At 45.0% G+C, this 25,933-nt stretch overlaps 1 protein-coding gene across 1 annotated transcript in view; it reads left to right on the plus strand.

Moving 5' to 3' along the window:
* FARP1 (FERM, ARH/RhoGEF and pleckstrin domain protein 1) overlaps positions 1-25,933 on the plus strand; it is a 295,681-nt gene that overhangs the window by 193,730 nt on the left and 76,018 nt on the right. The window contains 3 exon segments of the mRNA XM_030313031.1: positions 824-928; positions 19,842-19,884; positions 22,376-22,454. Of these exon segments, the coding sequence (XP_030168891.1) occupies positions 824-928; positions 19,842-19,884; positions 22,376-22,454 (227 nt within the window).

The raw sequence follows: 25,933 nt of genomic DNA on the forward strand, positions 1-25,933 counted from the left end.
TGGTACATTCACACAGGGGAATATTATTCAGCAATAAAAGAACTAGGAAGCCACGAAAAGACATCTAGGGAACTACATGCGTGCTGCTGAGCAACAGAAGCCAATAGGAGAAGGTTACGTACCGTACGATTCCAAACGTATGACATTCTGGAAGAAGTGAGACTGGAGACAGTAGAAAGACCAGTGGTAGCCAGGAGTTCGGAGAAGCGGGGGAGGGTTGACTAGATGGCACATGGTGGATTCTTAGGATGGTGAAACTATCCTCCTTGATCCTGTAATGGTGTCTCCATGATATTACATGTTAGGATACACAATATTACATGTTTGTCAGGAAGTATAGAACTGTACAATGCAGAGTGAACCCTAATGTCAACTGTGGACTCTGGGCGATGATAATGTATCAATGTTGGCTCAATATTTGTAACCACTGTACCACATGGATGCAAGATTAAGAATAAGGGATTCTATGTGTGTGGTGAGAAGAGCTATGTTGGAATTCTCTGTACTTTGTCTTCAGTTTTCTGTAAATCTAAAACTTCCCTAAAAAATAGTCTATTTCTAAAAAGGGGGTGGTGCCTGGGACCGTGCTGGGGAGAAAATGGCAGAGAATTATCATCTAAGTGTGAAAACAGCCTGGAAAAGGCTCAGAGGTATGCGGCCAGGGGTCTGGTGATCAGGCAGTCAGGGTTCTGGAAGGTGGATGGTGGCAAGCTGAGAAGGGCTGAAGATTCAGGAATGAAGAGGCTTCTGGTGGTGGGAGCCGTGGTTTGTTTTCATATCTGCCTGTCTCAGAGGGGGTGACTCCTGTTGTTTCTGTTTCCAGCAAAGAGCCCCTGGGAAAGTGTTGCTGGATGCAGTTTGCAACCACCTCAACCTCGTGGAAGGGGACTATTTTGGCCTCGAGTTTCCCGACCACAAAAAGATCACGGTAAGTGATGGGAAATTAATGTTGATATTTTAGCATCTGTTCGGCTTGGGAAAGGAGAGGAGTCAGTCTGGTTCTTTGGCCATGCATACATGTCCTAGAAGAAAAACAGCCAGAAAGCCCTTGTTAAACTGTTTTGAAAGTACTATGTGCATAGGATTAGCAAGTTCAAAGAGCTTGATGAACACCAGCTCCCTCTGACCCTTTTCCCTTGCCTGTCCCTCCAGAAACCACCATTACCAGTTGCTTCTGTACCCTTCTAATAAAAGTCTGCGTTATGTGTCTGTACACACACATTTTTTTTAAGTTTATTATTATTATTATTTTTTTTTTTTTGAGAGAGAGAGAGAGAGAGAGAGAGAGAAAGAGTGAGAGAGAGCAGAGAAGGTGCAGAGGGAGAATTCCAAGCTCTGAACTCTCAGTGCAGAGCCCAGTACTGGGCTGGATCCCATGAACCTCAAGATCATGACCTGAGCTAAAATCAAGAGTCTGATGCTTAACTGACTGAGCCACCCAGGCGCCCCACACGCATACTTTTGAAACACACTAATGTGTGGAAACAACATATAATGTCATGTACCTTACACTCTACTTCAGTTAATGTATCATGAAGATCTCTTCTTTCCCATGCATAGAATCCCCTGCCTTCTTCTCCATTGCATGCTATTCCGCTGAATAGACATGACCGTGATTGACATCTGTTGTAGATGATGGGGTACTTAGTCTGTTTCTAGTCCCTTGCTTTTACAACAAAGGAAGCTACCGCAAGTACACTGAAGCTTACGTTCAAGTTTCAGTACATGAGATCCAAGGGCATGGGGTTGCCCGATCCATAGGTTTGATCATTGTAAAATTTGAAAAATACGTCATGCTCTTTACAAAGGTTTCGCCCATTTGAACCCAAAAGTTAGAACATAGCTTATTGTTCCTTTTGTGTTTTGGCTAATGGCACTTTCTTAAGGCTGTATCTGACTCTTGTATTAGGCACCCTATGCAACTATAAGTTCATTGACTGTATTTCTATTTATTCTTCCATTCTGTATACAGAGTAGCTAGGACTTGCTAGCCACTGCTCCAGGGATCCAGTAACTAAGGTTCAGGGAATGTATGATCCGGGCGGGGTGTCAAGCTTAGTCAGTGACCAGCACAGGGCATGTGACAGGTGTTTTCCATTGGAGCCAGGGAGCATTGGGCAGTGGGGGTAACAAATAACATTGGTGTTCAGGAAATCCTTCCCAAATACTACAAAGCTGAGTCCCATGAGGCCAGTAGGAGTTGACCTAATAGAAAGAATGTTCCATGGAAGCCTAGGTGTCTCAGTTGGTTAAGCATCCAACTTTGGCTCAGGTCATGATCTCACGGTTCGTGGGTTCGAGCCCCGTGTCGGGCTCTGTGTTGACAGCTCAGAGCCCAGAGCTTGCTTCGGATTCTGTGTCTCCCCCTCTCTCTCTGCCCCTTCCCCACTCGTGCTCTCTGTCTCCCTCTCAAGAATAAATAAACATTAAAAATAATAGAATGTTCTATTGAGGGGGGGACCCATGTATAAAGAGCAGAAAACAACCTGCAGGAACGTGCAAGGAAGGCTGGGGTGACAGGTAAGGAGGAGAGGCTCAGGTGAAGGTGGTGAGAAAGAGGAAACTGAAAAGTAGGCAGGGAGCCACATCTCGAAGGACTTTTATACCATTGCCGTCCAGTAAAAATAAAATATGAGCCACATATGTAATTTCACATTTTCTAGCAGTTTTGTTTAAAAAAAAATGAAATTAAAAGTATGTGTAACTTAATGTAATATGTCCAAAACCATTACCATTTCAACATGTGATCAGGAGCAAAAACTATGAATAAACTATTTCACATTTTTTCATGCGGAGCCTTTGAGTCTGGTGTGCATCCAACACAGACCCTCTTGATTCATGCCATCCGCATTGCAGGTGCTCAGGAGACACGTGTAGCTAGCGGCTATTGTGTGGGACAGCACAGTTCTGTACCAAGCTCGTGTGTTCGGGAAGCTGTCAGTGTGTTTTAAAGGGAACATGGTATGATCTGATTCATGGTTTAGAAAGATGACTGGGCTGGACTGCAATAGGAAAAGACTAGAATCAGGAAGGCCGTTAGGGGTTTGCTGTGTTTCTGGCTGGAGGCGTAGTGGCAAGGGATTATGGGAGAACCGAGGTGGTGGGCTGGAGCGAGATGGGTGGATTCAAGAGGTTTTGGAGGAGGAGGTAGTTGGGGATGTGACTGAATGGATGGGCTTGTGAGACAAAGCAGGCTCAGAGCAGCTGGGTTTTCCAGCTTTGCCATCTGGGGGACAGTGGTACCAGTCGCTGGGGATGAAAGCCTCACCATGTCTGCGAAGAGATAAAGACAATGAGTTCCATCCCAGACATGAGGACTTGGGGGTGTCAGTGGACATCCCAGTGGAGACATCCAGTGGGCAGGGCCTGTGGGTGTATTTTCCAGAGCACAGGAAAGAGATGTGAGCTGAAATGGAGATTTAAGACTCATAGGACTATTTTTTGTAATTAAATGTTTGTTTATTGAGAGAGTGTGTGTGTGTGCACGCAAGCAGGGGAGAGGGAGAAAGAGAATCCCAACCATGCTCCTCAGTGTCAGCACGGAGCCTGACGCAGGGCTCAATCTCATAAACTGTGAGATCATGACCTGAGCCGAAATAAAGAGTTGGACGCTTAACTGACTGAGCCACTCAGGCTCCCCCGCAAGATTATTTTAAATATTAATTGAAGTTCTGAAACTGGATGAGAGCGTAGAGAGTAGAAAGGAAGCCAGCGTGGAACACCAGCATTTAAGGGATGGACAGAGAGGGAGGAACTGTCAAAGGAGGTGCAGATGGGGAGGAGGAAAACCAGGAGAGGGACTCGTCACAGCAAAGGAAGAGAGTGCTGCAAGGAAGACATACACAGGAGGCGAGTGGGTAGGTGGTGAATGAACCAATCTGTCACATACCTAAAAGTGGGTGTGAATAGTGTTTTCTCAGCTTATTCCTGTCTCCAAATACTCTTCGCCATTTCCTCGTACTTAAATTAAACTTTAAGCCTCCCTGACTCCCAGTCCCTTTTCATGTGGCGCATGACCACAGATGGGCCAAATCTAATTCTGCATTCTATTTATCCAACAAATTTCTTGTGCCTACACTGCCTCAGTCCTCATACTTTATATCATGGAAGACACGTGATACAAAGTGACAGCAAGAGGTGGTTATGGTTTCCATTCATTAGAAGTGCTCAGCTTGAAAGAGAAAAGTGCACAGCTTGGTAAGAGAGACAAGGAAACAAATAATTACAATATCGTGTTGTAAGTTCTATGGAACATTGTTTCATAAACTTTTTTTGTGTTAAAATAATGATTCTCAGAACACTGGAGGATATGCTATCTCATTATTTCTAACACCTTTGCCTGAATTACTACAAGGTCCTAATGGCTTCCCTGACTCCGTTCTTGCCCTGTTTGAGCCGGCTGGAGATGCCTTTCTAAATGATAAACAGTAGTGGTGAGGGCACTAAGATTCTCATAACTGTTCCGTATCTGGGTCAGCCAACTAGCTAATGGTGGAGCTGAGATTCTAACTATGTTCTTCTGACCCCAAGTTCAGTGCCTTTCTAGAATTTACAAACCTGTTCATCTACCTGTGCACCAGCACCTGTGCTGGTGACTTTTAAGTTTTATCGTGCTTGATTGTTATGATCTCACTGCTTTCTTGTAATATGTTCAGCTGCAAAATACAGAAAACCTAGTAACGATGACCAAAAAAACAGGTGTTTATTTGTCGCATGTAACACACAAAAAAAAGCCACCACGTGAGTGCTTACCATGTGCCAGACTGTTCTGGTCCCTGTGGACACAACAGCTAACATGGCCCATACTCTAAAGCAAGGATCAGTACGCTTTACAAAGGGCCAGATAATAAATACTATATTAAGGCTTTGCAGGCTGTAGGGTCTCTGTTGCAGCTACTCAAGTCTGCCCTTATAGTGCGGAAGCAGCCGTGGGCGATATGTAAATGAATAGATGGGCTTTGTTCCAATAAAACTTTATTTAGGATACAGGAAGCCACAGTTTGCTAACACGTGCCCTGGAGAATAATACCTCGTTGCAAGGCATCATATTAGTTTTACCTACAGTATTTCATTCATTCCAGGAGGAGCCCATCATATACCCTTTTTCTGATGAGGAAGCTAAAGCTTAAAGGGGTTAAGTCCTCGTCCAGAGGTTCACAGCTAGGAAATGCCATAGCTTTGATTCAAGTTCAGTTCTGTCTGAACACAAGCCCATGCTGTCCATCATCCTTCCATTCTGACAATATTTCCATATTTTGTTCTCTGTCAATTACAAAATCCCAACCTGACAGTTAATTTTGTAAAATTTAAGAAAGAAGTTGTTGCGACAATTAATCTGTTATTCTCACGGTTCGTGAGTCTGAGCCTCATATCGGGCTCTGTGCTGATGTCAGCGTGCAGCCCGCTTCAGATCCTCTGTCCTCGTCACTCTGCCCCTCCCTCCCCCAAAATAAATGAACATTGAAAAAATAAAAATAGAACATTAGTTAAACTTTATCCCCAAAACGCGATGAAATAAAAGCACAGAGGAGCAGAAATAATGACCAAAAAGTGTCCAGAGGCTGACTGACAATCTATTTTGGAAGAGCCAAGGACAGGTCTTGACTTTGTTGAACTGAGGGGTCTGGCTGGGTTTTCATCTCTGCTCTTAGTAAAGGTGCTTGGGAATTTAAGATAGGTATCTGGTAGTTTCTGTTGCCTTCTGAGATTCTGTCGATTTCTAGTGGGGTGGTGTTTTGTAGCAGCCCGGGAAAGGAGCTCTACAGGTCCAACCGTCAGCCCTCAAGTCCCTGGAGCAGGGTGACAGGAGCAGGGGGCTGGCCTCGCTGACCCTCGCTCTGCTCGTGGGTAGAAATGAGGGAAGAGTGCCCAACCTGTGGAGTTTTTGAGAGGCTCATATGTGATAATGTCGATCAGCGCATGTAATCCCTGTGTCTGGGACCCACTCGAGTGTTCAGAAAGTGTTAGTTACGGAAACTCTTATCATTCCCATTTTTTAAATTGCCAAGAGCGGCTAACGTAAGTGTTAGCGTGTTAACCACCTTTGAGTGGACAGTACGATACTGTTAAGTGTATCCACATTGTGCCACATCTTAACCTGAAATTCCGTGCCCGTGATACAGCTCTCTTGTCCTCCCCCCAGCCCCTGGCAGTCACCAACCTACTTTCTGTCTCTGTGAGTTTGACTACTCTGGATCCCTCTAAGTGGACTCCCACAGTGTGTGTCTTTTTGCGACTGATTTGTTTCACGGAGCATGATGTGAGGTTCCCCCACGGTGTAGCATATGACAGGGTATCCGTGCTTTTTGAGGCTCGGTGATATTCTGTTGTATGGCTGTCCCACGTTGTGTGTGCCCGTTCATCTGTTGGTGGACTGTTGAGGTTGCTTCCACCCCTCGGTGGCTGTGAAAAACGCTGCGGTGCACACAGACATATTATCGTTTTTTAAATGCTAGTGTTGTGATTATTATCTTCACCGGGCTTCCTCTGGGAGGCCGTTTACTTGTCTGCCAAACAGGGGAAGCCTGGTGGGTCTCAAAATGTCTGAACGTGGGCCATCACAGCTGGCTTTGCCCGTGGGCCTGTGCCTGTTACGTGGGAAACTAGGATCCCCAGAGTCCCTGGCACACGGAATTGTGGACCTTTGTGCCTAGACGGTAGGCTCACGTCTGAGCCCAGCCTTCCGCCCCTTGTCTCGTTTCCATCACATGAAACACCCACGTCAGGGCAGGCCGTTCTGTAAGGGTTTGAAAAAAAGCCTCGGGGAGAAGGAGTACTTTCCGTGGTCTAAGATGTGTTTCTCAGGATGGGAAATAAACTAGTGATAATTAGTAATCAATTGCGCTCTACCCTTAATTAGACTTGTCCCGTGGCTTGCCAGTTAATAGAGTTGGTTGCTGTGTTTACATGCAAGTTTGGCCTGCCCTTGGCTTTGAGTCCAGGAAGCCGTGCCCGGGAGATTGCCCCACAGGAGCAGAGAAATCTTTTCATCAGCTTTTTTTATGGATTGGTCTTTTCCGTGGCAGAAATGCTATTGATCCTAGGAGTCAAGACTCTGTCCTTAATATGCCAGCTAATTGGTAGCTAGACTGTAAGGGCTGGTAAAAGGCCAGAAAAACAGTAGCTTGCCATTGGCGTGAACTCAGAGACCTTGGCCTGGCTGCCCTTGGACTCTGCTGCACACCTGAATGCATCTCATTTGTTCTTCTTATGAGAGGTTGGCAAAAAGCCAGACAGTAAACGGATTAGGTTTTGCGGGCCATACCATCTCCATGGCAACCACCCAACCCTGCCATCACAGTACAAAAACAGCCATGGACAATATCTAAATAGATGTGCATGGTTGTGTCCCAATAAAACTTTATTTAGGGGCATGGGTATTTGAATTTCAGAGTCTTCACATCATGAAATACACTCCTTTGTTTTTTGGTTTTTGTTTTTTTTCTTTCCAATCACGAGAAGTGTAAAGGCCGGTCTTGGCTGTACCAAAACACATGATAGTCAGGATTTGGCCCATGAGCCGTAGTTGGCCAATCTCTGCTTTAAAATATTTCTCTGAGGTGGGTGTTTTATCATCTCCATGTTACAGTGAGAAGATTCAGAGAGGTAACTTGCCCGATACTTGACAATGATCTTTATAACCAGGATTTTCACACAAGCCTGTCTCAGCAAGCCGCTCTCTGCTACACTTGGCTGCCTTTCCTCACACTGGTCCCTCCCAGAGAGCTGTGTGAGCCTCAGTGGTAGAGATAGGTGTATAATAAGATTTATCTCATCAGCCTGTTGAGGATCCCGGGAAGGGTGTGCATCGTGGCTTGTAAATCTCTGTTTGAACATTTGTTTTGTCATATAGCAGCTGGGCAGATACTGAACCTCTTTGATTTTGTACTTTATCTGGAAAATGGGATTAATAAGTGATGATTTTACAAGATTGTCATGAGGATTAATTCTGATACTTTACAGTCACAAGCCCAGCAGGATTCCTGCGCATGGGAGGTACTCGGGTATCTGTTGTGTCTTGTGCTTGCCTTCTAGCTCAGAAACCAGAGAAGTTGGCCCACCAGTGTTTTGTTAAAGCCACAGTGCTTACTGATCTGATAAAATGGTTCCAGTGTCTAATACGTGCTGGTAAAGCTCAGGAAGAAGATGGGCATCTTATTGTTTAGTTTATATTTTATATTTATATTTTATATGGTCACTTTCGGTGAGGACACTCTTTCCGGCTTGTAGAGGTTTACCTTCTCACGGTGTCCTCACATGACAGAGACCGAGATCTTCCTCCTCTTATAAGGCCACAGTTCTATCCTTTTATGACTTTATTCAACTTTAATTAACTTCTGAACACCTTTTCTCCAGAGACAGTCACATTGCGAGGTTAGGGCTTCAACATAGGAATTTTGGAGGGACGCATTTCACTCTGTAGTTGCAGACTTGCTTTCTAGGGGCTTGAAGCCACAGAAACCATGGCTACATCCCTTGTTGGTGGTTTCCCAGCCCCACTGGCGTTGGCCAGATTTCCTTCCCGTATGCTTAGTAGCAGCCTCCTGTCCTGACCTTGCTTCTTCCCCCGGGGGTCTGAGGGCATCTACATCCCAGAGGGGGTCTTTGTGGACACATGCCAGGTGTAAAGGATGAAGACTTGCTGAGCCACAGACAGATGGAAGTTTGGGAACCCAGCAGAAATGAGGCCGTGGGGTGCCTCTGTCGTCACACATCACCAGCAGCACCGTGGTGTGAGGCCACGATGGCTGGGTCGATGGGGCAGTTCTCAGAGGAGGCAAAGCTTTCCTTGAGCAGAGAGTCTGGGAGAAGGATGGATCACGGGAAAAATAGAGCAATGGGTAACCTTCCATTTCTTAAGCTGGAGAGATACGTGGGGTTTTTTGTTCTCATTTGTTTTTTAATTAATTGACTTTAAAAAATGTTAACTTTACAGAAAAACTGGACAGAAAGTAAAGAGAGGTACCCCCCCCCCAAATGCACAGTGTCCCTTATTTTTAACATCTTGCAGTCGTGTGATATGTATATTATAATTGTTGAGCAAGTATTAACATATTACAGTCCAAAGTTTACGTTAGTGTCCGTTCTTTGTGTTGCATATGCTATCGGTTTTGACAAATGTCTTTGACATGTGTCCACCATCAAAGTATCATAAAGAATAGTTTCTCTTCCCTAAAAATATCCTCTGCTCTACCTACCGATCCCTCCCTCCTCTCTGAGGCCCTCACAACCACTGATCTTATCCTTCAGTATTTTTTTATTTTCTGTATGCTTGATGCTTTGGCATCTGGGCCGTGCTGACTGGGAAGAGAGTGCCCTTGCCAGGACTAGTGAGAAGTATTAAAATCTCGGACTCTGTGGATTTTTCTATTTCTCTTTGCTATTACATCACTTTTTGCTTCATGTATTTTGAAGTTCTGTTTTTAAGCGTATAAATACTTAAGATTTTCCTACCCTCTGAATTAATCGACACCTTTGTTATGAAAAAAATTCCTTCTTTATCCCTGGTGATATTCTTTGTTCTGATATTTACCTTGATACTAATATAGCTGCTGTAATTTTTTAAAATTACTGGTTGCATAATATACATTTTTCATTCTTTTCCTTTTAACTTTTTTGCATCTTTATATTGTAGTGTGTTTCTTAAAGGTAGCATACATTTGGGTCTTGCCTTTTTGTCCAGTCTAACAATCCTGCTTTTTAATTGGGGGTGTTTAGAACATTTACATTTAATGTGATTGCTGATATGATTTAAATGGGGCATCTTGCTATTTTCGTCTTACCCATTCTTTGTTCCTTTTTTCGGCCTGTCTTTTGATTAATTAAATATTTCAGTGATTCCATTTTACCTTCTTTGTTGGCTTATAATCTATAACTCTTTCATTTGTAACTTTCATAGTTGCTTTTGGGTTCATAATACACACTTTTAACTGATCAGGGCCTGCCTTTAAGAGAGATTATGCCACTTCACCTACAGTATAAGAACTTACAGTAGTATACTTCCATTTTTCCTTTTCTGATTTTTTTGCTATTTTTGTCATATTATTTTCTTTTACAAAAGTTATGAATCCCACACTACATTGTTATTTTTACCAGTCAGTTGTCTATAAATAATATTAAAAATGTCTCAAATATTGTATATATTAACCACACAATTGACATTTTGGTGTCCCTTGTTCCTTTGTGTAGACACAGATTTCCATCTGATATTATTTTCTTTCTGCCTGAAGGACTTCCTTTAACATTTCTTCTTGTACAGCTCTGCTGGCAATGACTTCTCTCAGCTTTCATATGTTTGAGTCCTTATTTTGCCTTCCGTTTTGAAAGACATTTTTGCTGGGTATAAAATTCTAATAATTTTGTTCTTCAAGGGCATTAAAATATTGCCCCATTGCATTCCCACTTGCATTGTTTCTGACAAGAAGTCTGCTGTCACTTTTACCTTTGTTCCTTTGTGCATAATCTTCTTTGGCTGTTTATTTATATTATTTATTTAGAGAGAGAGATTGCAAGCGGAGAAGAGAGGCAGAGGGAAAGAGAGAGAGAATCCTAAGCTTGGGGCTTGATCCCATGACCTTGGGATCATGACCTGAACTGAAATCAATCGATTGAGCCACCCAGGTGCCCCATATCTGGCTGACTTTAAGATTGCCTCTTTATTGCTGTTTTTGGGCAGTTTGGTGATGATGTGCTTCCGTGCACTTTTCTTCACATTTCTTAGGCTGGAGATTTTCTGAGCTTTTTGAATCTGTTGGGTTTATAGTTTTCACCAAATTTGGAAAATTTTCAGCTGTTCTTTCTTTTCATTTTTTGTCCTGTTTTTTGCCCCCTCCACTCTACCTCCTGTCCTTTGTGACTCCAGTGCCATGCATGTTAGGATGCCTAAAGTTGTTCTACAGTTCTGTGATGCGCTATTAATGTCTTGGTTATCTTTCTGTTTCATTTTGAATTGTTTCTATTGCTGCATCCTCAAGTTCATTAGTATTTTTTCTGCAAGGTCTAATCTGATTTTCATCTTGTCGTGTGTGTGAATCTCCCAATGTGGTTTTTATCTCTAGAGGTTTCATCTGGGTCTTTTTATGTTTTCTATATCTCAACTTTGAACATAAGGAATACAGTTATAATAACTGTCTTTATGTCCTCCTTCTGCTAATTATAATGCCTGCATTCCAGGTCAGAGTGTTTTGTCTGATTATGGGCCTGTTTTCCTGCTTCCTTGTGTGTCTGGTGATTTTTCTTTATTGGATGTCAGATATTGTAAATTTTACCTTGTTAAGTACTGGATAGTTTTATATTCCTATAAATTTTTATTGAGTGTTCTGGGATGCAATTAACTTATTTGGAAACCATTTAATCCTCTCATATCTGGCTTTTAAGCATATTAAATGGGTCTCATGTAGCGTATAGTCCGGGGTTAATTATTCCTCAGTGCTAAGGGATGACTCTTCAGTACTCTGCCCAGTGCCCAGAATCCTCAGGTTGTCTGATCTTGCTGGTGAGAATTGGTAGTGTTCCTGACTCTGTGAGCACCAGGCACTGATACCTTGAATCTTTTCATTGGTTCTTTCTCCCAAATCTTGGGTACTTTCTTCACAGGTTGACATTGATCAGTATTCAGCTGATTACTCAATGGGAACCTTCTATACTCTTCTAAATGATCTTTCTGGAGGGAGCTTCCTACTCGTTATTACTTACCCCCCTTACTCCCCCCCCCCATGATCTGTCAGCCCCACCTTTTCAACTCATGGGTTTTGCCGGGTTTTTCTTCTCTGTACCACAGCCTGGAAACCTACTGTAGACAGAAGTCTAGGGCAAGTGTAGGGATCATGATTTTATTTTCTTGTCTCTGAGGGATCACAGTTTCTCATTGTCTGGTGTCCTCAGCCTTCAGATCTGTTGTGCTAATTATGTTTTTCCCTTTTTTTTTTTTTTTTAATTTTTGTTTATTTGTTTTTCCTGTAGGAAGATAAATCTAGTCTCTGTAAATCTATGACAGAATCAAAAATCTCTAATTGGTTTAAAAAGAAAGCCACACTTAACATTAATATGAAAAATTACATTTAAACAAATTATTACAAACAAATTCAAAGTAATTTCTTTTTGGAATCAGCTTGTGGAAAGACTACTTTGTTGCAGTGAATTCTAGACACTAGATAATTTTCTATAACATTTTATCTGGCTCCTATATATGTTATAGGTGATGAAATATTTTGTATGCAGTTTTTAAAAATTTTTTTAATGTTGATTTTTGAGAGAAAGAGAGATCGTGAGTGAGGGAGGGGCAGAGAGAGAGGGAGACACAGAATCGGAAGCAGGCTCCAGGCCCTGAGCTGTCAGCACAGAACCCGATGTGCAGCTTGAACTCACGAACCACGAGATCATGACCTGAGCTGAAGTCGGACGCTTAGCTGACTGAGCCACCCAGGCGCCCCTGTTGTATGCAGTTTTGATTTTTATTTAAAAAAAAAAATTTTTTTGCATTTATTTATTTTTGAGAAACAGAGTGAGACAAAGCATGAACGGGGGAGGGACAGAGAGAGAAGGAGACACAGAATCTGAAGCAGCCTCCAGGCTCTGAGCAAGCCGTCAGCACAGAGCCTGATGCGGGGCTCGAACCCACAAACTGTGAATCATGACCTGAGCCGAAGTCGGATGCTCAACCGACTGAGCCGCCCAGGCACCCCGCAGTTTTGATTTTTAAACCTGAAGAGGAGAACTGAGCTTTTGTTGAGCCTGTTAGTTTTTAAAGGGGCAGCATATGATGTTACAGAAAAAGCACAGGTTTGGGGTCAAATGGACTTGATGTTGAATCTCAGCTATGTGTGACCTTGGGCAGCTTAAATAAGCTTTCTGAGCTTGGCTTCCTGCCTGTGTAAAATGACCATATTGTTAGGAGCATTAAATGAGAATTTATAAAGCACCTGTTTAGTGCCTGGCACGCAGGAGGTGCCCAAGAAACAGTCTCTTTCCAGTGCCCTTTCCGAAAAATATCTAGTAACTGAGTCTCTTTTAATAAGAACCTTTCCAAGATACCTCCAATGTTTTAGTTGCCTGCAAAATCTACCTAAAATGTCACTCACCAACATGATAGGGGCTAAAAAGGTTTAGGGAAAGAACAGAAACCGCTTTGGGAGCAGTGGTTCATCTTGCCCTGCCTTTCATAACTAGGCAGTAAAGTGTTGTTCTCACTTAACACTAACATTAACAGAAGGTCAGAGGAAAAAAGGGAACCTGACTGAAATGTAGGCAAATGGGAGAACACTGGGCTGGAAAGCTGTGTTGATGCCAAATTGTGGAAGATAGATGTTATAGGCTGAGTTGTGTCCTCCTAAAATTTCTGTGTTGAAGCTCTAACATGCAGTACCTCAGAATGAAACTGTACTTGAGGATAGGACCTTTAAAGAGATGGTTAATGGGTGCCTAGGTGGCTCAGTCGGTTAAGCATCTGACTTCGGCTGAGGTCATGATCTCGTGGTTCACAGAGCCCCCCGTCAGGCTCTGTGCTGACAGAGCAGCTGGAACCTGCTTCGGATTCTATATCTCCCTGTGTCTATTTGTCTGTCTCCGTCTCTCCGTCTCTCTCTCTCAAAAGTAAATAAAGATTTTTTTAAAAAAGAGAGATGGTTAAGTTAAAATGAGGCCATTAGAGTGGGCCCTAATCCACTGACACTTGTCACTTTACAAAGAGGAAATTTGGACATACCAGAGAGACACCAGGAGTATGTGTGCACAGAACGTTGGTCGTGGGTGTGCGCATCTGGGAGGCAGACATTTATTTACAAGTCGAGGGAGGTCTCGGAAGAAACCCAACCCATGACACCATGAGCCTCCAGATCTGTTGTCCAAGCCACCGAGTCCGTGGTTGTCGGGCATGGTGGCCCCAGCAGCCTCTTCTACAGGCCTTCAAACCCCAGCAAGGGAAGTTCCCTGATTCAGTGGGTTGTACTGATTGGAATGACGTTTCTAGAAATCCATTCATTTAAACCAAATCCCTGTATAGTCAGGTAGCATGGATGTGCTCTGGAGCCTAGCTGCATGGTGTTAGGGAAGACAGGGAAGTGTGGCCTGGTGGAAGGGGCGGGCGGGGCGATTAGACATGGAGATCATTACAGTTGTGACCGTCTGGAGATCCATCGGTGGGGAAGGATAGGTGATGGTGCCTTTGTTGCCTTTTTAACTTGTCTGGAACTTGTTTCTGTCTTGCTTAGGTTCAGTGAACAAGTGATTGGTCTAAGATGACTTAGTCTAGTCTAGATGCTTCCCAGCCGCCTTCCCCATATAGCAAACTTCAACACTTTAACTCTGGTCAGGCGGCAGCCTTATTTTTCTTGTTCCCTGTAGCTCATCCATTTATAGTAGTTTAAATTTTTTTTTTTTTAACGTTTATTTATTTTTGAGACAGAGAGAGACAGAGCATGAACGGGGGAGGGTCAGAGAGAGGGAGACACAGAATCTGAAACAGGCTCCAGGCTCCGAGCTGTCAGCACAGAGCCCGACGCGGGGCTCGAACTCACGGACCGCGAGATCATGACCTGAGCCGAAGTCGGCCGCTTAACTGACTGAGGCACCCAGGCGCCCCCCATTTATAGTAGTTTAAGTCCTGCGTGTGCAAGACCTTTTCTCTGAGCCCCGCAAACATCAATGTAACTGGTAAACGGTGAGGTTCCCCGAGGCCCTGAGCTCTCACCCAGCGGGTCAGCTGTGACGTGATCGATGGCTCGTAGCCTTCTTGCTGCAGAGCTCGACCAAACAGGCTAATTCAGGCCGGTCTGATGTTCCCAAACCTGTGTGTTGTAAAACCACATGCTCAGTTGGCTCCAGTTGGTGATTGTATTCGATGCTTTCCACAGAAATGCCAAAAACAGACGAGAGATGTTTTAAAACAATTCATAAAATTGGCGGCTATGTTGCCAGAGCACAGTTGTTTTGTCCTGAGTGGCTTGTGGAAGTTGAGGAAGAGCTGGCAGTGGGGAAGGTTCGCGGAGACGGTTCCCCGAGGTGGCCGGGAGAGCGCCGGCCTACAGGCTCGTGAGTGGCCGCTCGGCAGCCCTGGGAAATCCCACCGGGGTTCTCCAGTTAACGCGCTGTCCCGTGCAACTATTTCCAGTATTCCCTGCTTGCCTCAGTCCTCCAGGCCTCCCACTTGACTGGGGAAGCAGAAAGCCTCCACGAGGAACTTGCCTGCTCCCGGCACAGAAATGTAAACTCCCATCTGCCACTGGCCTTTCGGTCTCCCTCAGTGGAATAGCTCTTCCTTCTACCTCAAACCGTTGCCCTGGGTTTTAGGGCCGTTTTCTCACATCCCTTAGGACATTGGTGACTAACCCTTCTTGCTCATATTCTCAATGCCTTCGCTTTAAAAAAAATTTTTTTTAATGTTTATTGTTTTTTCATAGAGAGCACGAGAAGGGCAGAGAGAGAGGGAGTCAGAGGATCCCAAGCAGGCTCTACACAGTCAGCACAGAGCCCGACGCGGGGCTCGAACTCACAAACCTGAGCCGAAGCTGGACGCTCAGCCGCCTGAGCCACCCAGGTGCCCCTGAATCCCTCCACTTTTTTAGACGCACCCAGTTTTCTGTGACTCACAAGCAAATAGGGGCGTCTGGCTGGCTCAGTCAGTAGAGCATGCGACTCTTGATCTTGGAATTGTGAGCTCCAGCCCCGTATTAGGCATAGAGATTACTTAAAAACGTTTGGAAAATAGAATAATAAAAACAAGTAATTCAACAATACCCTTATCTGATCCCTCACCCCCTGTGGCCCTAGTCTCTTGCTGCCTGCCTCTCAGCCAAGCTTCTTGGAAAAGTCTGTGTCCTTCCTGCCTCTTCACCACCCGCCAGACTTTCATTCCCACCTCCGAGTCAACTCACCAGCAGGACTTTTAGTTCTCATCTTATTTGAACAGTTCCTGGTATATTTCCTTCTGGAAACTGCCTTCCCATGACTTCTGTGACACCACTCTCCTTTTTTCCTTCTGTTCTCATCTGCTTCCACCCGGCTCGTCCGTGGTGGACGTGCCATCGGTGCTCATAGGTTTCATCCTCTGGACTCGATGAGCCTTATCCTCCATGAGTCTCCGTGATGCTTATCCTCTATGGAGTCAGGATGGTGGCGGCTTCTGCTTCCCTTCCTCCTCCCCCTCCTCCCCACCTCGTCCCCCTCCTCTTCCTCCTCCCCTCCCTTGTCCCCCTCCTCCCCCTCTTCCTCCTTCTCCCCCTCCTCCTTTCTTTCTTAGTAGATTTTTGTTGTTGTTTAGTTTTTTTAAATGTTTTATTTATTTTGAGAGAAAGAGATAGGGCATGAGCAGCGGAGGAGCAGAGATAGAGGGAGGGAGGGAGAGAGAATCCCAAGCAGGCTACGCGCTGTCCTTGCAGAGGTTGACGTGGGGCTCGAAACCTTGAACCATGAGATCATGACCTGAGCTGAAACCAAGAGTTGGATGCTTAAATGACTGAGTCACCTGGGTGCCTTGTGGTGACTTCTAGTGTGAGATCTCCTGTCCAGGCTTCACCTCAGAGCTCCAGACGAGTGCGTCCCGCCCTCTCCATACTATCTCTTGCTCATGAAATCCAAGGGCACCTCAACAAGATCAAAGTGTCTAGAACCTCCATCCTGGCCCTCTTCCAGCACTCCCATCCTTGTGAATTGTACCAGCATCAGTCCAGATGCCCTTAGCAGAAATTCTCGTGTCATTTTGGTCATCGTCTTCTGCCTCAGCCACCATATCCAGTCCATCAGTAAATCCCTGAGGATTTTACCTCTTAAATTTTTCTCAGATCCGCCCACTTCCCCTGACTCTACTTCTGCATTCCCGGTCCAGAATACCATCCTCTCTTGCCTGCACGATTTGTGTGGTCAGCCTGCCTCTGCTCCAGCCCCTCTGTCTGTTCCCACACTGCCAGGTCAGTCTTTTTACAGTGCACATCTGACTGTATCAGCCCCGTGCTTAAATCCTTTGCATTGCTCTTAGGATAAGGATGAAGAATCTCAACGTGGCTTCCGGCAGGGCTGACCCCTTCCTGACCCACCAGCCCTGCTCTGCAGCTGTCCCCTTGCACCTCTGGCACCTGGACAAAGGTTTTACCTGTGTGTCTTCTGTTCCCTTCAGACCTCCACGTGACAGCATCTTCAGGGACATGTTCCCTCCACAATGTCCTGTTTGTGTCGGGTCTCCGGGCCCCCTGCCCCCATGCCTGGGTCAGACTGCTCTGCCCCAGACCCTGGGAGTCCTCTGCTCCTCCCTTCATTCCCTTTGGGTCAGGCACGTCTTCACTTTTGTCAGTGTGGGGGGGTTGGTTCCTGTCGCTTCCTCACTAGACCAGAAGCTCCGTGAAGCAGGAGAGCAGCAGAGGATAGGAAATACAGAAATGAGAATTTCATGATAAAATCTTACTGATCGGGAGCGCCTGGGTGGCTCAGTCAGTTGAGCATCCCGCCTCTCAGTTTCTGCTGAGGTCATGATCCCGTGGTTCGTGAGTTCGAGGCCCGTGCAGGGCTCTGCACTGACAGTGTGGAGCCTGCTTGGGATTTTCTCTTTATCCCCCTCTCTCTGCCCCTTCCTTGCTTATGTGTGCACATGCGTTCTCTGCCCCCACCCCAATCTCTCAAAAATAAACATTTTTTAAAAATTAAAAAAACATTGGGGTGCCTGGGTGGCTCAGTCAGTTGAGCGACCGACTTTGGCTCAGGTCATGATCTCACAGTTTGTGGGTTCGAGCCCCGCATCGGGCTCTGTGCTGACAGCTCGGAGCCTGGAGCCTGCTTCAGATTCCGTGTCTCCTTCTTTCTCTGCCCCTCCCCCACTCATGCTCTGCCTCTCTCTGTCTCAGAAATAAATAAACATTAAATTTTTTTTTTAATTAAAAAAATTCAGGGCACCTAGGTGGCTTAGTTGGCTAAGTGTCCAATTTCAGCTCTGGTCACAATCTTACAGTTGGTGGGTTCGAGCCCCATGTTGGACTCTGTGCTGACAGCTCACAGCCTGGAGCCTGCTTCAGATTCTGTGTCTCCCTCTCTCTCTGCCCCTCCCTCTCTCTCTCTCTCCCTCTCAAAAGTAAATAAACATTAAAAAAATTTTTTTAATTAAACAAAATCTTACTTATTCAAAAAGGTGATGGGGGAAGGGTAACCTAAATAAGCAGAGACTTAAAATTTTTAGTTTTTGCATTATAAGAATTCTTAGTGCTCAATTTAAGGGTAATTTGAATAATGGAGAAAGGCAGAAGACAGGAAGTCGCTCATCATCCAACCTCCCAAACACATTTTCCCACGTTCTTAAACATTCACCAAGAACATAATTTTTAATGCCTGCATGATAATGTGTCATATAAATGTAGACTTATTTTATTTCATTTATTATTGTAAAAATTTTTTACTATCAGCAATGCTAGTCACAACATTTTTATTTTCCATAAATCTTTGTGCATAAATGTATGATTTACCAAAGTTGCATTACTGGATGAAAGAATATGTATAGGAGCCTTTTTTTAGGCTTTAGATAATTATTTATAATTATTCCTTAATTAGTCTCCAGAAACATACCAATTCATTTATTCACCAATAGAAGTAAGACAGTGTACATTTTCTGCTACCTTTGCTAAATCTGAGAATTATAAAATGCAAATGTGTGCATACATAGAGGCATATCTAGATGCAAATGTAATGGGCAGAAGGGGTATTTGATTATTCAGACTTGCATTTGTAAGGTGAATCACTCCTGAATTTGAACATTTTCCCATTAGCCATTGTTTGTCATTTAGCTGTTATTCTTTGCATAGTTTGGGAGTATTTGGTTTTTCTTATTATAAATCCTCTTTATATGAGGCACATTAACCTTGCTTTTGTCATACATGCAAATATGAGCTTCAGTAGAACCCTTTTCAAATGACCAGGAATTGAGAGAAAAGCATGTGTGAAATGGGATAATACGGTTAAATTATGTTTTATCAATAAGGGCAGCTGGTTTCTCTCTCTCTCTCTCTTTTAATCTTGCCCCCTAAACTGCACGTGTGTGAAGAGTCTGGCCCTTGAAGCTGGATATACCTGGCTTCAGGCCTGGCTCTGCCAGCCCGGGACAAATTACTGGTCCCTACAAGTCTCAGATTACTCTCCTGGGCAGCAGAAATCCTTCTGACCTTGTCAGAAGGTAAAGAGTGGGGTGCCTGGGTGGCTCAGTCAGTTGCTTGGCCGCCTTTGGTTCATGTCATGATCTCGTGGTCTGTGAGTTCAAACCACAGGTCAGGCTCTGTGCTGAGAGCTCAGAGCCTGCAACCTGCTTCGGATTCTGTGTCTCCCTCTCTCTCTGCACCTCCCCTGCTCATACTCTATCTCTGTCTCTCAAAAATACACATTAAAAAAAATTTTTTTTGAAGAGGTAAAAGCTTATGGAGAGTACCCAGTGCAGAGGTAATATTCTAAACATCCCTTCTCATATCCCTCAAAGACGTGCTGTTCTGTAAGTGCGTGTATGTACACATATTTTGTTTCATTAAGGAGCTTGCATATTTCACTCAGCTTGTAGCCACACATGCAATCGTGCATCCGTGTTTGCTGAGTGGCTAGCTTTGGTGGAACACTGCGGATGACAGGAGACACATTCATAGTTAACCATTTGAGTCTGGGAGAGATTGTAGCTTTGAAGCTCAGGGATAATGCCAGCAAATTTGGATCTGTACTATAAAAGCGGTCAGCAGTGATGGAAGATACGCCATCCTGCAGAGAATAGGAACAGACGGTCTCGAATACTCAAAAAGTATTTTGATTTTAAACAGCTCCAAGTCAAGCCTCCAAATACTTGCATCCTTTCGGTGAGAATTTGTCTCAATCTGTTTTTTCCTTTGTAGGTGTGGCTGGATCTCTTAAAACCTATTGTCAAGCAGATTAGAAGTAAGTATACACCATGTGTTTAACAGTGATGTTAAATATAAAGCCAGACATTTTCCTCCTCTAGATGTTGTTTGCCCTGTGGCATCCAGCACACTGGTGACACAGATTCTTTTTTTTTTTTTTTTGGCCCCATGATTTCTTTTCATCCACTAATCCATGTGCCATTAAAATGTCTCTTCTGCAGTATTAATATTTAACAATTTGGTAATCAAAACCTTGCTTGGAAAATCAAACCTCATTTTGATTAACGACTAGAGCATGCTGTTAATCTCCAGACTAATTGAGCTTGCCTGGTCTCTGTCCGAGGTTGTTACTGTCACTTTTGAAGGGGAAGGTGCAACCATGTATTCATAAAATTGATGTTAGGTTTTCTGTCCTGCCTCTTCAATGCCTGTGAAATCAGAGTGCAAGTATTGGTTGCTTGGAAAAACAAAGTGCCTGAAAGCGTGTGTGTGTGTGTGTGTGTGTGTGTGTGTGTGTGTGTGTGTGTCTGAATGGCAGGCAGAACTGAAGGGAGTCTGGCTTGCATTTACAGTGTGTGTTGGGGAAGATTAAGGAGGATTTAGGAGAGGAGTGAGGGAAGAAGGCTCGCTTTCTCTGTCCCTTCTCATTGTGCCCCAGGACCAGGACCGTTTGCCTCCTCTCCACTGTGAGGTCAAGCGCAGAGTCAGACAACTCATCCCAAATGCCCCCTCACTGCAGCCACAGCCCGGGCAAAAGTCTGAGGGTAGTAACAGAGGTGCATTCCATTAGTTGAGCTTGAAGCTCCACACTACCTTGCTGGGATCGTTTTAATATCTGATTAAGAAGCCCCACTGGGCCACTTCTAGCAATTTTTGAGGCTGTACTGAACAGGCACACGGTGTCTGGATGGCCCCCGTGCACTTGAAATGGATGTTGAGCTTCTGTCATTTAAATTAAGCAATTATTGATGCCGAAAATGAAACTGGCATTGTTAGTTTAACATTTATGAGGGTGGCTGGCCAGTGACCTGAGCGTGCGGGGGCCGGAGGGTAGGGGCACATTGCTGGGAGAAGCCCCTAGACCTGACGGGGGAGGTAGCGAAGCATCCAGAATGATGATGTGTGTCCCTGCAATACCTCCTGGGAAATGCTCACTGTGGCAAGGTGTCTTTTAGCCCGTTGCCAAATACAGACGGAAGACCGCGTCTGTCACTGCTGGTTCCACCCTGGAGTGAGGATTCTCCTTCCGTCTCCGCGTGCTATGGCTAGCTGTGTGAAGTTGTCATTGTGCATTGGGGGATAGCACCTTCCTACTTTCGGGTTTTCTAAGGATCTGCGTGGCCTCAGGGGATCCCCGTGGAGAGGAGATAGCATGGTTTTTCCTGTTCTTCTCCATTTTGCTATTGTTACTTTATGATCCAGAGTTGATAGGCGAGGGTTTCTATTAATTGTTAGAGTGAGTGGTCAGGGAAAGGGGGCCCAGTGTCTCTGGGCTTCATTATTTCTGTGCCTTGTTTTTCTCCTCATTTTATATATATTGCCTACATCTTCACTTTCTGTCGCTTTTGCGTTTTTTTCCTAAACTTAAATATGTTATCATAGAAATGATAATACAACATCTGTTTTTTGTGACCGCGAAGGCAGAGCAAAAAAAAAATTTTTTCTGCTTTTAGGCAACTGCTGTTAAAACTTGGATTTCATTATCGTACCTTATATTTCATAGAACATAAACTCATTGCTGTCATTCCAAATGGTAGAACCTATAAGACTGCTCTTACATTGAGCATAAATATATATGTGTGTAGATATATGTATAAAATTAGATCTGTACCTCAAAACAAGCTCTGATTCGGGTTACAAATTATTATGATCTGTTTGACATTTTAATTCTGACAAGTGACCCATCCCATTGATCTTCTCCCTGTCCACCCACCCCACATCTGCTTCCTGATTTTGCCTGAACTCGTCCGTAAGATGGCTTATAAGACACCTATAAGGGCTTCGGCTGACTGGACGAGGGCAGGGTCACGTCGTGTTGATGTTTTTTCTCCAGCGCTCGGGGAGCACCTGACACATAGATGCTCATACATATTTGATGAACACAGTGGAAGCTGTACCTTGTAGATCGTTTAAAGTACTAAATTGTATAACCGATTTACGTTTTCATTATTTCCTCATTGTCGAAAGCCCATATTTTGACTGAAAGGGCCAATTTGATAAATTTTTGAAGACGAATGCCTATTTTTAAAATCCGGGCACAGTTTAAGTCCTCAGAGAAAAAATGTAATACCTGAATGAAATACTTTTGGCAAAACGTTATTTTATAAGGGCTCTCTGTCTCCCTGCGATATGGAAGTATGAATTAGGAACTGAACTACCTGTTCAGCGACCTGGACGTCAACAGATGGACTCTTGGTGGCTTGGAATGAGATCCATTATTTGCTGTATAATATACCTTCCGAAGTCTTTTTCTTTAATTGCATTTGGAACAAATCAAAAATGCTCTACTGTTTTTTGCCCCCTTTTAGGGCCAAAGCATGTTGTTGTGAAGTTTGTGGTGAAATTCTTTCCACCTGACCACACACAACTCCAGGAAGAACTCACAAGGTTAGTGGTGTAGAAACTTGCTCTTTATTGCCACGGGGTGCCGAGGAGAAGGGAAAGTTAATGTTCTCCGTCCACTGATTCAGCATTTTCACAGCGTTTACCTGACCCGCATCTGCTCCGTGCTCCCGATGGTGCTGACCAACATGGGGAGAAAGAATGTACCACATTTTCCTTGACTCCTGGGTTTCTGCAAAGCTGTGCTGTGAACTGGTCTTATAACCTATTGCTGTCATATTTCCCTTCTTCTGTCTGTCACATCACGAGACAGTTTGGGGAAGTCAGACCCTGTGAGACCAAGATGTTAACTCCGTTTCTCTCTGTTGCTGCCATGGGTGACTGGACGTGAGCTGAAGATCGATTTCTTTGAAAGTTGGCCTAAGTGGGAGAAGCGTGAGCACGGAGTCAGGCCTGCCCTTGTCCCTGTGTGACTGGCCAATTTACTTGTTCCCTCTGCGCTTCTGCTAATTCCCCTGTGTCCGCGCGACCACGCTGGTTGCTTGGCCACGGTTGTTTTGAGGATAAGCAGTCGTATACATAAAGTGGCCAGAACCAGTAGGGATGCTCTGAACGATAACCATCATCATCCTTATTATTACCAATTTTATAATTTGCACAAGACGCACATATGCTAAAGGAGAACAGAGTCTGGTGGGAATGTGTGAACACGCAATGCCTCCCTTTCAAGAGTGCTCTTACAAGTGGTACATTAGTCTGACCAGCCACAGCCCTGCCACCCGTGGCTTTTTTTTTTTTAATGTTTGTTTATTATTTTTGAGAGAGAGAGAGAGCACAAGCAAGGGAGAGGCAGAGAGAGAGGAAGGCACAGAATCTGAAGCAGGCTCCAGGCTCTGAGCTGTCAGCACAGAGCCCGACGTGGGGCTCGAACTCAAAGACCGTGAGCTCATGACCCGAGCCTAAGTCAGACACTCAACCGACTGAGCCACACAGGCACCCCGTGGCTTTCAGTCTCGTAGCTGATTAGGCCAAGCCTGTCACATCCTTCTCCGCACTCTTGGTACAGAGCACAGGATCTTGGATACTGTAGGTGGTTGACCATCATTTAGCAAAGGGGTGAAGCCATTCAGTCAGCAGTACTTACAAAGTGGACACTGTGTGCAAAGCACGGTTCCAGGCACCGGGAACGTAGTGGTGAAAAGACAAGCCTGACCCTCAGGGGAGCAGACAAGATGACTGATGAAGCAAAAACTATCAGATAACAGTAAGGGCTCTATGGGTAACTGAAGGAGAAGGATGTGATAGGTGACCAGGGCACCGCTTGTGATGGCTCAGTCTGCAGTGCCTCTCTGAGGAAGGGATGAGAATCTGTCCCTCCTTTTTGGAGGAAGAGCTTTCCAGGTAGAAGGAACAGCTGGGCAGTGACCGAGGCAGGAACAAGTTTCAGATGTTCAAATACAGTTGACCCTTGAACGACATAGCTTTGAACTGCACACATCCACTTACGTGCAGATTTTTTTTATGTAGATACAACACAAGGACTGTGAATGTATTTTGTCTTCCTTAGGGTTTTCTTCATCATGTTTCTTTGGCCTACTTTATCGTAAGAATACAGTGTACAATACATAGAACTTACAAAATACATGTTAATCGTGTTTGTTATTGGCAAGCCTTCTAGTCAACAGTAGTTACGTTTTGGGGAAGTAAACAGTTATATGCAGATTTCTGACTGTGCAGGGGGCTGGAGCCCTAATCTCTGTGTTGTTCAAGGCTCAAACTGTACCTAAGAGAAGGCTGGCATGGCAGGAATGGAGAGGGTGAAGTGCAGTGAGGTGGGACAGAGGCCAAATATTTCATGGGGTTGAAAGTCTCACTGCCATGTGGGTGCTGGGGGACAGTGACAGCTGGGAATCCAGTGAGGTAGCCATTGCTGTTGTCCACGCCACAGTGGTGGCAGCAAAGGAGGTGGCAGGCGTGGAAGCAGAGAAGGGTGGCTGCAAATGCTGGACTACGTGCTGGGGACGGGGTCCATCTGTCGTGGTGACGGGCTGGCAGTGGAGGCCGAGGAGAGAGAGGGATGCTTAGATTTTGATTTAAGCAGCTGGCTGGCCATTTTGGTGGCAACTAAAATGGGAAAGGGTGGAGGGAAGTAGGTGATGACTGAGGGGTGGAGAGTCGGGAGGTTGGTTCTGCCGGCTTATGTCTGAGATGCCAACTAGACATCGCGTGGCGGTGTCCGGAAGGGCACTGGGGACACGAATGTGGAGTTCCAGGAAGAAGTGAAGGCCACGACTTCCCGTGGCCTTCAGTTTTCTGAATGATTTGCTGCTAATTGTTTCCCTCTACTTATAATCCTCAAATCGATGAAGCCGTTATGTAGCCCGGGATTGCAGGAGCCAGCAGTCTTTTGGGAAGCATGCACAGTTGACTAGAACGGTTCACGTAGAGGAGGCACAGCTGGGCTGCTACACCAGGATGCATAAGACAGGCCAGTGACAACAGAGTCTTCTGTGGTGTCACTGCTGGGGCTATTGTGTCTCTGTTTCTGGGCTGGGTTTCTTATTGTAACGTGCATTGCTTGAAGCTCAGACTATTGACATAAATCTGAAGGCAAGTCCAGCTGTTCGTCAACAGCCTGCCTTTGCATCCTGCGTGTCACTGGGCCTCTGTCCTGCTTATGAAGTTGGCATAAATCCTTTTCTCCCCGTCTCCATTCCACTTTGCTTTGAGTTTTGCACCTTTTCAATTCTTGTGAATCATTGTCTGCAGAGGCTTGTAGTTTTCTTTTTTATGTGTGTATGTGTTCGTTTATTTTTGAGAGAGAGACAGCACGAGCAGGGGAGGGGCGGAGAGAGAGGGAGACAGACACAGAATGTGAAGCAGACTCCAGACTCTGAGCTGTCAGCACACAGCCTGACACAGAGCTGGAACTCACGAACCGCGAGATCGTGACCTGAACCAAAGACGGACGCTTAACGGACTGAGCCACCCAGGCGCCCCGTAGTTTTCTACTATTCGGGTTTTTCTTCTAAAATTCCATACTGCTTGTGGCCATTGAGCCAAGTGTGCCCGGGATATTGCCGGCTGCTCGGTGGAATCTGTCAATTCCTCAGGGAACCCGGGCTCAACGGATGGATTGTTTAGGGTTGTGTTGCTGTCTTTGTTTTCTGGCTCCCGGTGTTAACTGACATTTTAAAAATCTTTTCCAAGGAGAGAATCCTTTTGGTGCAAGGGCGAATGAAATTGATATGAAACTTAGAAGCTCCCCATCGCTTTTGACTTTGTCACGAGGTGTGGTGGGATTGGGGACCTTCCAGATCCGATGTGTTGCCTCCCTCATTCTCAAATTCCCATGTAAGCAGAAATTGAATGATGTGACCTTTGAGGTCCAGGCACTTTCCTGTAGCAGATGGGGAGTGCAGGAGGGCTTGGGAGAAGCTCTGTGTGGACAGCAGTTCAGGCGAGGGATGTGGGGACAGAGGCAGACCTACAGTTCAGCCGACTAAAAGGGACTCTAGCTCTCT

Source organism: Lynx canadensis, chromosome A1, assembly GCF_007474595.2.
Source record: "Lynx canadensis isolate LIC74 chromosome A1, mLynCan4.pri.v2, whole genome shotgun sequence".
Classification (NCBI taxonomy): Eukaryota; Metazoa; Chordata; class Mammalia; order Carnivora; family Felidae; genus Lynx; species Lynx canadensis.